The sequence below is a fragment of the Cyprinus carpio genome, chromosome A8, assembly GCF_018340385.1.
Source record: "Cyprinus carpio isolate SPL01 chromosome A8, ASM1834038v1, whole genome shotgun sequence".
Classification (NCBI taxonomy): Eukaryota; Metazoa; Chordata; class Actinopteri; order Cypriniformes; family Cyprinidae; genus Cyprinus; species Cyprinus carpio.
Window position 1 is genome coordinate 6,988,561 of NC_056579.1, and position 13,182 is coordinate 7,001,742.

The 13,182-nt window shown below is 35.3% G+C and overlaps 1 protein-coding gene across 1 annotated transcript; it reads left to right on the plus strand.

The window, feature by feature from the left end:
- Positions 1–675: 675 nt before the first annotated feature.
- LOC109063590 (LON peptidase N-terminal domain and RING finger protein 1-like) lies at positions 676–13,165 on the plus strand. The gene is made up of 12 exons (XM_042761853.1): positions 676–1,436; positions 3,196–3,311; positions 4,860–4,982; positions 6,427–6,627; positions 6,742–6,967; positions 7,291–7,399; positions 8,210–8,324; positions 8,795–8,916; positions 9,216–9,374; positions 9,465–9,627; positions 10,195–10,348; positions 11,597–13,165. Exons 1-12 carry the CDS (start codon positions 806–808, stop codon positions 11,752–11,754), a joined length of 2,277 nt encoding a protein of 758 aa, XP_042617787.1. The 5' UTR covers positions 676–805; the 3' UTR covers positions 11,755–13,165.
- The last annotated feature ends 17 nt before the right edge of the window (positions 13,166–13,182 follow it).

Consider the following 13,182-nt stretch of genomic DNA (forward strand, 5'->3'; position numbering starts at 1 on the left):
ACTTCCTCATTTAAAAACATCACTGCACGCCTCTGCTTTATACATCTATTAAAAATGAACTTCATCAGATGGCTAAAAGTAATTTAAATAGCAAAAAAGCCAGAATTAAATAAATAATAAATAGGGAGGATATTAACATGCTTCTTTATTTTTTTAAAGTGGTGAGTGAGGACAAAATCTTTTCCCTTCGATAAATGACGCCTATGATCTATGGGCTAGTGATGCTTTGTAAGGGGAAAATGTCATTAGTATTATCTCTTGATCTCTTGTGCAATATGTCATCATTACGTATGTGCGTTGACCTATATATTACATGACCGACATTCCTACAGTCTTAACACCGTTGAGTAACATAGATCCAGTCGTTCAACCTATATGTTAGACAACACAAAAGCAACGTCGACACAGGAAATTACTCATCTCCTTTGTTTTAGCAATTGCACATCAGTCCATCAAACACTGAAGCGTGAATATCCTGTCATTTAAGTATAAAATATGGCATAAAAGTATTAACACGCTGATGACACACTGACATCTTTGGATTTAATTCCATGCGTTCTTTCAAGGCAGCCTTTGCTCGCTAGTCTCAAGCGCACGTTACAAAACTCAAAAGTTTTGTGTTTTGTAACGCGCCTCTGCGGCCAATAGATTCGCTCGCTGATGCGCACGTGATGCTATTTTTACGTAACACACAGACAAAATGACTGTATGTAAAGGAGCGCGAGTCACTAGATTATCCTGTACCGACGACTGTAAGGATGCGTTGACATTTTTTGTATTTTTTACTTTTGTGGCGTATCTGTGAATGTCACACACAGGCATGTCGTTGCAAAGACTAGATCAAGAATATGCTTTGGAGGAAAGGGGAAGGTTTTTTATAGCACGTGAAACAGAAGGCGACTGGGACGAACAAGACCACGTCGATCATCGTCAACTTGTTTTATCCAAAGCTGATGCTTTAGCGTCGGAAAATCGTCTTAAAGAGGCTGTCGATATGTTTTCCATGGCTCTCCGATATGGTCCGGTCCGTCCGGACCAGCTGAGCAGTTTAGTCGGATGCGTTCTGCGCAACTTCAAGAAGAAAGCAGAAGACTCGTCAGCAAAAAGTGAGCCGAACTGTAACGTTACTCAGGATTGTGTATTCGACTGCCCTGGCTGTCACAGTTTCGTAGCCGAGCCCGTGACGGTGACTTGTGGACATACTTATTGCAGGAGATGTTTACAGCATAGCACTTTTTCTAAATGTAAACTGTGCAGTGAAGATATAAGGAGGAGGCCCGGGGAACCCCGACTGAATGTGATCCTATGTGGACTTTTAGAAAAGTTGTTCCCTGAAGACGTGAATAGAAATAAAAATTTAGGGGAAGCTGAAAGCCTATTGAAGAGTAAACACTACAGCACTGCTATTGCACTAACCAATCAATTATTAGAATCTGGTAAGTTCGCATTCTTCACTGTGTCTAAATATATGTATTAATCTGACTCAATGCCATGATCAAGGTTACTAGGTCACAACACCGTCGCCACGTCTTATATTATTTATCAAAAGGGTACGAGGTGGACAGAGCTCCACTGACTAACATTTGGATTGACAGCCGTAATTTATGTATTAGCCCCGCCCTCAGCGATCATGTAACTGGCGAGTGCCTGCATTACAAAACGTGTTCGCAGGGCGCATGCGCACTCGGCACGCGTTGTGTAAGGCAGGTCGTGACACAAAGTGTTTTGTAATCTGAGACAAACTGAGTTTGATAGTAACAAGTAGGACAGTATAATAGCCGCAATGTTCAGGTGTCTGTTCAATAGAGAGATGCCTAAAAGTTGTCTAATGTCGTGCCTGTTTCCTAAATAGGCTACTAAAAATGCATTGGTCAAGCAACAGCTGGAATTTGAAAAGGCTGCAATGTCATAATAGGGAAAATGGTCATTTATAGGCTGCTTAATGTATTTAATTTCTTATTTATATATATGCAAGATGACACCCATTTTATTTTATTTTTTCTTTATTATAGATGGCACAGAATATCATCTTAACACATTCACTGTAAAGAATGGCTACACAAATTTAGAAATTTCATCTGCAAATCAAAGTTTGTGAACACATTAATGTTTCTATATTTTGTGTAAAAATCAAGTTTTTAGATTTTAAAAATGACAGTTCTTTTAATAGAAGTGTAAATATAAAATTAGACCAAAGCAATGGCACAGAAGGCCCCGTTTTTACCCGTTGCATTTTGTTACTAGTATTATTATTTTTAAATCTTATACTTATTGTAATTCAAGGGGCTATTAATAAATTATAAGTTATTATGAAATTACATGTACATTTCAGACATTTTCAGCTAATTGATTGAAATAATTTAGTCTGATTTCTAAGTGTTGCTATTATAATATGTTCAATTAAAATATGGGCAGTTATGTAAATATTTTTGCGCCTGTATATAAGTCATAGAACAAATGTACCTTTCAGATGAATCACTTTGGGATTCTGCTTTGTCTGTCATTGGTTATTCAGTGATGTAGTTAAACTATCAAAGCACAATTTTGAATAGATTAGTTGATTTAGTATTTTACATTAATGACACTTTAAAATATATATATAAATATTAATATTAATAAGTCATTTATACATTCTGTAAAAGTTTAGTAAAGTTTTTTCATTAACATTATGTATAATGAGAGGGCCAACGTACCCCATGTGTTTTATTTGTACTGTTGATAAATTAAAATCTATCATCATATCCTCATTGTTAATGAAATATTTAATGATGTGGATGAAGTGACATAGCGGCTACATAACATCACAATGTTCCGGTCGTTCTACACAAAAATTGGGACTCTTCTTCTTTGATTTGTCACATTTTATTTATGATACATATCTTGATAGAAGTGTTGGTTCTGAATTTGTCGCACAGACAGAGTGATCAGAGTGCGGCAGTCTTGTCTCAGACTGTGTCCTCAGTTGCCCTTGTGAAAAAAAGCAGTGCTGCAGTGTCACATCCTCTCTCCCTTTATTCCTGTGGTATTTCAGTGCCCAAATGTCTCTCCTTGATCTACTGATCTAACACATTTAATTTATGCCATCATGTCAAGTATTATGATTAATATAATGCTTGTAAGACAGACTTAAAGAAATGGTAGTTAAAGCTGTGATTTTGAGGTCTCTCATTGTCTCTGATTCTGTCTTTCTCTCAGACTCTAGTAATGTGTGGGTGCGGGTGTGCCATGCCGAGGCTCACAGAGGACTAAAGCAGTACTGTCAGGCTTTAGAAAACTGGGAGGCCTGCCTGATTGCAACCCCATCCCCAGAGGTACATCGATGAATTTTCCTAACACATACCGCCACAGACGGCACAGTACATCTGCACGCTTTTACAAATATCATAGTATCTGGATTGTTGATTTAAAAACAGGTGGCAAACTCAAGTTTCACAATTTACCATCCCTGTGTTCGAAATCGCCCCCATACTCTTAAATAGTGCACTATTTGAGGAGACAGCCATTTTTAGTGGTGTCTGAAACCTTGTTGGGCATTATCGAGTGCATTCATTCAATCCCAAAATGCACAGCAATAACGAGTGTACAACTGATGTATGCTCAACGGCTAGAAAATACCCATAATGCACTGTGAGAATCGTGCACCGAATGAATTGCTGCTTCTCGCCAGAAGATAGCCTCCCGCAGCTGAATCATTAATACAATTCACTCACTCGTTTTCAAGTGGACTGTATTAGTGGCCTAATGTAGGGAATAGTGAGTGAGGGTACAGGGGGTGATTTCGGATTCAGTACAAGTGTCAATATACAGCTATAGGTCAAAGGACAAATGCTTTATTCTCAAGGCTCAAGTATTTTATGTTATGTTATGTTTAGATGCTTTTGTTTAAATTTTTTCTCAATCACAATAATAGCTGGAAGTTAAACTGCTATAATACACTTATATAAACTCTTGTTGAACTCCGTTAGGACTTAACATTTGATAAATGTTTTCAATGAAGTGAGACCATTTTTTTTTCATGATTTGTACTTTATTGATTTTCTTATTTGCAAACAATAAGTAATATAAACAATCAAGTAGATGGTCAATAAATGGGTAATGATATAAATAACTAAATAGATAAATAAATGAAATATTAAGACAAGTAAAAGAAAAAAGGGGGACAGTAAAGGAAAAAGCGGGGTTGTTTTAGATTTAATCAAAGACAAACTTGAAAAACCTTTTATGATTTTTTTTATTTATATAGTTTTAAATAGTTTTAAAATAGTAAATAGATGGCATGATGCTAAATTATAAACAATCAGTCAATCAGATTGCTTTTGCTTTAAATCAGTGATACTAAGTGCAAAACATTACAGACTTGTTTACAATATCTTTAATTGCAACATCAATATTTCCCCAGATAGAGAATATTACCATGGTGACATATTTAATAATTTGTGAAATAATTTCACAACAATAATGCTATTTATGTCACAGAAAAGGGTTATTCATATTATTAAGCCCATTTTTTTATAGATTCTTGACCATGAATGAGTTCGAATATTTTTCTTTTTCAGTTCTGATTACTGCTATTCATTTGAAATATGAATTTCAGCACCTACAGTATATTTGTTAAATCAGCTCAGTTTCACATGATAAAGTTATACAGGATGTTTGCCAAGCTGACAAGTGAGATAAGGAGATACAGACAGGTACGGATAAGGCAGAGATGTGGGTCACTCAAGTGTGTATTTATCTTGTTGTGTGTCTAGCTCTGTGATTAGCCTTCAGGCCACTAACATGACTAGACTCTCAGTCCCATTCTTGTCAGATTAACCCAAAAACAGCTAAACTCATTCTGATTTGTCTCTCTCTTGCAGGGATATTTCCAGAAAGGAAAAATTCTCCAAGAGATGGGTCATGTAGATGAATCTCTGCAGGTCTTCCTTCAGTGTTTGGCTTTGGATGAAAACTTCCATCAGGCCAAACGAGAAGTGGAATTGGTTAGTTTAATTTCTGTTTTTGTAGTTTAATTCAGTTGGTATGATAATAAAAATTGGACTTCAGTACATTACCAACTTCTATTTCAGTATTGAAATACTAAGTTGATATTTTAGGAAAAAAAAAAAAAAACATCCTCAGGTGACTGATGAAACAAGCTAGGGCATCATTTCAAATATAGAATATTTTATTATACATAATATTATATTATATGATATTATTTGCTACTTTTGGTCATCTAATATGAGAGCATGTTGGTTTATCAGGTTAACTGTATTTAGTTTATTCAGGAATATATAAAGCCATTTGTTGGCGTTTGTTTTTAGTGTTGATTCATATTGTAGGTCAGAGGTCAGGAGACAGAACTGTTTTATGTTCAAGATACAGTTTTAGTTATTTCTGTTCTTAAAGGTCAACTTATTGTAACGTGCTGTGGCCAAACTGTTTCATATCAGTTATGGACCATGATTATATTATGTAAGATGATTATTACTGGTGAAGCCTTGTGACTTTCTGCCTAAGCACACAGAAAGACGAAGAACGTGTGCTGTGTACGTTTCATAACCAGTGTATCTTTCCGAGTATGTGTGTGTGTGTGTGTTTACAGAAGGCTTAAAACACACTCTCTGATGTAATTAGGTGCTTTTTCTTTGGCCTACATTTAGACTGAGAGCTATTTTAAAGGAGAAATCATGATCTCTTAAAGACGTTAACAAAGACTGTTCTGAGGCATAAACTCTAGCTAGCAGCACTTCATTCCTGTGATCTGTTTGTCTGAATTTGAATAGATTGGAGCAAGACTTCTTGTGTACCTATTTTAAAGGTTTTTGAAAGAAGTACAATTTTTAAAATGTTTTTGAAAGAAGTACTCATCAAGGCTGCATTATTTATTTTTTTGCTCATTAATACACTAAAAACAGTAATATTGTAAAATATTATTTCAATTTAAAATAACTGTTTTCTATTTAAATATGTGTAAAAATGTTTTTATTACTAATTTATTTCTGTGACGACAAAACTGATTTTTCAGCAGCCATTACTCCACATGATCCTTCAGAAATCACTCTAATATGCTGCTTGGGTTCAAGAAATATTTCTTATTACTATCAATGTTCTGAACAGTTGTGCTTGTTATTTTTTTGGAGGCCGTGATACATTTTTTTTTTTTTTTCAGAAATCTTTTATGAATAGAACATTAAAAAACAGCATTTATCTGAAATATAAAATTTCATAATATTATAAAAGTCTTAACTGTCACTTTTGACATAAAATTAATGCATCCTTGCTGAATAAAATTCTTTTTAAAAAAAATCTTGACCTCAAACTTTTGAATGGTACTGTATATATGAATATATATTCTTAGCTATATTGTTTTCTAAACCTCTGTTAAACTGCCTTTTTGTTCTAAATTGATCTGTTACTTCTTTTTTTGTTCTTCATCTTTAGATTTTGCATGACCTGTTGGCTCTAGCCTGTGATAATGTCAAGGTTGGTTTGAGAGAGACGACCCACAGCACTTCCTCACACTTGCGCAGTAAAACTCTGGTGTCTGAGGGCCAGGATCAAGACCATCAGACCCAGTTGCAAGCCCGGCACCAGTCTGTCCCACCAGCAGCATCTACCCATCTGCCCCCTACAACCACAGAGGTAAGCATGTCACCCTTTAGCACCTTGTACATTAAATGAACTTTATAGATCTCTAGTTGACAGTGACATTAGCAGCTTTTAATACTTTAACTCCTAATTTTTCCATATCTGCAGAAACCAGGTCGGTCTGAAAGACTGGAGCGCTCTGGCCTGAGCAGAGCTCACTCCCTTCGTGCTCACGGGATAGGGGGAGCTGTAGAGGAGGGGCTTAAAAGAGTTAGCTCCGCCCCCCAGTTGGGTGACCCAGAAAAAGGGGTGCTGCTGAAAAGGAAGCTGTCTGTGTCTGAAGCAGGGCCTGGCATGGCTTACAACCACAGCAGTAAATATAAGAAACAAGTAGGTAAGTATGTGATGCCAACACAAGGTTGAAAAGCCATGTAAATACTTTATTGACTGCACATCTGAACATTTTTAGATGGTGGTTCTCCAATGATTATAATAAACCCTCACCCAGCATATATTATATAATACAGGGCTTCCTTAGACTGATTAGTTGACTTTTTGTTCAGGCAACCCAATGACTAGTCAGTCTTTAAAATGTGCAAGTTTCTGAGTTTGCCTTACTTCCACTGGGACTGTGCTTTACTATCATCAGCTGAATTTGAGTTTGCCCTAAATAAAGTGGTGTCCTCATCTCTCTGCTGTTCAACTTTTTTACTTCAGCGACTGCCAGTGCAGCTACTCCTGTGGTTACTGAGGAAACCAAGTCCCATCGAACCCTGCCGAAAGACCTGCTGGACCCGAATGATTTTGAATGCGCTCTCTGTATGAGGTGAGGAAAGAGTATGTTTCTAGAGTCAAATCGACTAAAAGCCAAATAAAAATTAAAAGGAGGAAAGGACAAGTAATCACAAATCTCTAGTTTTCAGTTATTTTAACTCTGTTTGCTTATATATATATATATATATATATATATATATATATATATATATATATATATATATATATATATATATATATATATATATAGTATAATGTTAATGTGATTGAATGTATTTAATAGCAGTTTCTGAAAAAAAAAAAAACATCTATTTTATGAAAAAAAAACATTACATTTCTTTCAGAATTCTCAATTATTTTAATTAATTTCATTTAAATATTGTTAATATTTTATATAATGTCAAAATGGGACTTTTAAAAGGAAAGTATTTAATAGCAAGTTCGTTTCAGAAAAATTCTCAATCATTTTATTCGATTTGATAAATAAAAAAAAGTTAATATTTCATATAATGACAAAATGTAGCTTTTAAATGAAAAGGAATGTTCAATAGCAGATTAGTTTCTGCTTTGGTATCAAAATTGGTTGTGAAAAAACATTTGACTGTTATTTATACTGTTAATTTGGTATTGTGAAGACTGGGGCATTGTTCACTGGAGATGGATTTTAAAAACCAGTTGTAAACAGGGTCTTAGAATAGCTTATCTTATCAGTTACGCAGTGCACATATAGAAGACAAACTAGTAGAGCCTGTACTGTTTACCTCAGAAAACAAAAAAGCCTCAGCTGCCAGGCAACAGGTTCATATAATTGTCAGTGACAGTGTTTAATATAGCTCAATATAATCTCCTGTCTCTTTTCTAGATTGTTTTATCAGCCTGTCACTACACCCTGTGGTCACACGTTCTGCAAAAACTGTTTGGAGCGCTGTCTAGACCACAATCCCCAGTGCCCTCTCTGCAAAGAAAGCCTGAAAGAGGTTGGTCTCAAAATCACAGACTGTGCATTTGCATGGCAAGCAACAATCAATTCATTATAATAGCATTCAGGGCTCAACAAGGTACATTTTATCAATTAAATAAATTATATAAATTCATAAAATTGTGTTGTTTTATTTTATCTTAATGAATTCAGTTTATTTAAGATTTAGCACCATAGTGTTTATAAGTATGTAAAAGGATTAACATTTTTGATAATAAATATAAAATATTTTTATATGCTTCGTTTTTTATTTAATTTGGATTTATAATTCAAAAAAATCTTTGCTAAAAACGATTACATAGTGTCCAAACATTAATAATTTTCTTTATAATGTTAGACTATTACAAGTTTCACACTGACTTCAGGCCATTCGGTCATCCTTATTGTTGTGCACTGACCAATCTAATTCTTTCTGTATTTCTCTTGTTCTTCAACATCTCTTCCTCCTCTTTTTGGCTCCTCATACAGTATCTTGCCTTCAGAAAGTACACAATCACACAAGTGCTGGATAACATCATTAAGCAGCATCTATCCAAGGAACATTCAGAGAGACTGAGGCTGCATGCACAGGAAACAAAAGAGCTCTCAGAGTAAGTTTCATTAATGTCATTATGTTTGGAAGTGCTACGTAATGTGAAGCTGCTTTTGCACTGATTCCAGACTTACCATTCATTTGTTATGCATAATCTTCTGGTTTTTAATCTTTACCGCCATCCAGTTCCAAATAAAATGAGAAAAAATGAAATAATGTACCTTTCATTTGTACAGTATTTAATTCAGTGAATTATATCACACTGTGATATATGATATGTGATATTTGCATAAGTCCTTGTATCTAATCAACAAATCACACTCAATCTCTTTCTCTATGTTATTTGTCTTTCCCCAGTTTAACAAAAAATGTGCCCATCTTTGTTTGTACCATGGCCTACCCCACTGTGCCTTGCCCCCTTCATGTGTTTGAGCCACGATACCGTCTCATGGTCCGACGCTGCATGGAAACCGGGACACGTCAGTTCGGCATGTGCATCAGCGAAACCCAGAAAGGGTAAGTGTAAGCTTATATGAGATCTCATTGGACCGTAAGCATTAAGTCTGTAGGATTATGTAGCTGACTTTTATATTATGATATATGAAGGTTTGTGGACTACGGCTGCATGCTCCAGATCCGCAGCGTGCATTTCCTCCCAGATGGACGCTCTGTTGTGGATACAATCGGAGTAAAGAGGTTTCGCGTCCTCTCACGTGGAATGAAAGATGGATACTGTATCGCCAACATCGAGTATCTGGAGGATATGAAAGTACGCACTTCTCATGGATTTTTAGATTACTGTAATGTAGAGGAATGCAGGAAAAATAATGTCTAACGTCTGTTTTAAATACATTTAATTATATTTTATTTAAATTTATTACAGTTTTAGCACCATAGTTTTCTAAGTATGAAAAATTATTTTTCTAAGAAAATTGTTTTGCAGTTGTAGTTGTAGACTTTTTTAAAAAAAATGTTGCTAAGTAGTGATTCAAATTTTGCATCCTCTTGCATGGAATGAAAGTCAGATACTGTACTGCAAACACTTTTTTAGATTTTTAGAGGACTGTAATGTAGAGGAATGCAGGAAAATATCTGTCTATGTATAGTAATGGTAGTTTCCAGAGCTCAACAATAAGGATTTTGTTAAAAAAATAAGGTAATTTTATTATTTGTATTATTTTATTTATTTACATTTTAGCACCATAGACACTCGGATTTTTAATATAAATAGTATAATGGGTTTTGTTTGGAAACCATATGTCCTTCAATGGTTTCTGCTGACCAGAAGTTAAATTAAGCTTAAAGATACAGTATTAATTTTTTTTTTGAATTGTAGGTCAATGATGAGGAGGATTTGGACAAGCTACAAGTGTTACATGATCAGGTGTACGATCAAGCCCGTAAATGGTTCCAGAACCTGGAGAACCGCTTCCGGAACCAGATCCTGCAGCATTTTGGGCCAATGCCTATGAGGGAGGCTGACATCCAGGTATTTCCCGCTCTCTTAATCCCTACTAATGAGAGAAGCCCTGTCTCCCTTCTTTCTTTGCCCTACAGCAGGCTGCACGGGAGGAAGTAGGTCAAAGTGCATTCAGGGTTGGGTTTGCATAAGTGCTGTTGCATCATAAATGTGTCAGAAAGAATGGAAGTGAATCTGGCAGATCTCGCAAACACACACACACTGTCTGGTAAACATATTAGCGTGTTGTCCCGAATAGGGATGGCGTACTTTGAATATTAACGGAGGGGGGTTATGGTTGTGTAAGCTTCATGAACATAGCCGGGCCTTATATGGTCAGTTTGAAGGGCCTGTCCTGTGATTTATGAGTACAAATAGGATTTATACAGATGTTTAAGCTAGTTTCTTCAGGATTTAGTTTAGCTCATTGTTTCTATTTTACAAAAAGAAAGCATGATATAAAAGGGGTCATGATATAAAAGAAAGTCTGATGTTCTATGTAACTCAGAACTTCCTCTTGAGTCGAAAAAGAGCTGTAAAACATCACAGTGGTGATCAGAAACTGGATCTGCCTGGTCATGGGGAGGTAAAAAGGTTAAATCAGGACTGAATAATACCAATACCAATTCTAGCCAATATCAATGAGCCGATAATTATTTTTATAGAATCATTAGTTTTTTGTAAATATTACATTTAATTATGTTTTTAAATTGTTTAAAGAACTGTTTTATGAAAATTAACTTAAATTGAGTTTTAGATGCAGTGTTTTTATTGTTAACTAAAACTAAAACTATTTAAAAATGGTTTTCATTTAAGTAAAATAAGGCTGAAATAAAATACAATATAAATATTAGATGATGAAAAACTTCAAACATAAAAAATATTTAACCAAAAATTACAAATGTTGCCTTGGCAACTAACCAGTTAACATTAAAAAAATGACAAAAGCACATGTAATTACTAGAACTTAAACTAAAATTAAAATAAAGCTGGAAAATAAAAGCTAATTTGAAATAATTATAAAAAAACATAATAGTATAGAAATAATACTAAAATAACACATGAAGGTAATCTAAGTGTAAAACAGGAAATGAGCATGCAAAATTAAATATCCAATATTTTCAATATTAACAGATAAAAATCTCTGATATCAGCCGAGAACCGATAAGGTACAGATATGATGTATATCTCTAGGATATGACTCCTTAAATATGCTTTTAATAGTACATTAGCTTGATCTCAAGACACTAACCCCCTTTCTTCATTTCTTTGTTTTCAGCCACACCTAATGGTCCAGCGTGCTGTTGGTGGCTGCTAGCTGTTCTTCCTGTTTGTTCTCGTTACAATATGTCTGTCCTTTCCATGACAACACTAAAAGAACGTCTAGTCAAGATCCAGCACATCCTCACCTACCTGCAGAAACTTTCCAGCAACTAGAGCTTCCACACAAACACACACAGAACTCTACTTCCACCAGCTAATGTCTGTGTCCTTCTGCTGGCCAACATGCAAAAACTCTATGGTGCTGAATGATGAAGAACTAATGAGAATTTAGGGAGACTCCACTGAAAGCCTGACACAGATTTCTACCTGTGGGGTTAGATGTAATTCATGCCGAGAGTTCGAAGAACAAAGTGTTTTTCCTTGTTTCATACTAATCTGTATATCAACATCTGACTTGTCTTTGTGCAGATCCCTGTAGTATTTATTGCTGAACAGCCTGTCCGTTCTCATTTAGGAGAAACAATCTACTTAAAATCACATTTCCGTCTAATGCCTATAACCTCCAGACAGTGCTCTAAGGGCAGAAATATTGCTGGAGAGCATTCCAACATTTTTAACATGATCACACCATGCTTTGTGTGAAGTAGACAGGGAGCATCTGCAAAAACAACATTTTCAAGGTAGATTTTTAGGCACCAAGGCAGAAGGCAAGACCATTTTGAATATATTTTCTTCTTCACTTAATACTCTGGAAAAACAAAAGCAGAAATATTGCTTCCGAGCATCTAGCCGAGCTTTCGTACGAGAAGTCGTTGACGCACAACAGCTTAATTGCCTAAGACAGAGAAAACTCTGATGATGCACTTGTATTCATTTATGTTGCTTTTGCAGTAATGGACATTAATGAAGCTAACACTGTCCCATCCTGTCTCAAGCTTTCAGCTCAGAGATGGGCATGAGACTGTTTAGCATAGATTTATTTCTGCCGGGGAAATAATTAGGACTTCCAAATATCTCAATAGTTTAGTTCAGACGTATCATTCATTTGCTGTGGGTTTGCTTTGGTCAAACAAAACAGCATAACCAACACGTCTCCATATTGCAAGTGTCTCTGTTAGTTGCAAGCTGCTCTTTGTCAAATTCTTTAGAAGTCATTTTAAGATATTGCTGAGATACTGATATATTTTATTTGTGTAAACAAAGGGAAACTTGCAATATTTTGACAGTAGACTGTAGACAAGTGAAAAACAAACTATCGTTGGCTGCAACCAACACCATACTGAAGGGAGACCCAGCAAGCATTCTACATATTGACAGTGATGAATGCTAACTCACCTGTGTGGTGCTTGTGTGCAGACTAACTTTTGCCTTATAATACCTTGCTGCATTCTGCTCCTATGGTATAATGCATTTGCTTGGGTTTTTGCATTCCTGTTGATGGAGAAATAATTCTGTGGTTTAATTTACTTCATTCGCCTCTTGGCCAAAATCCTTTCAGTGTGAGAAATATGTCAGATAATGGCTTTGATGTATGTAAATCATTTTGTTTTGAAAAATATTTTTTTTACAGCTCTGCTCAAATATTTAAGTTGTCAATTTTCAAATAAAACGCACATCTTTTCAATTGTATGTCTTTATTGT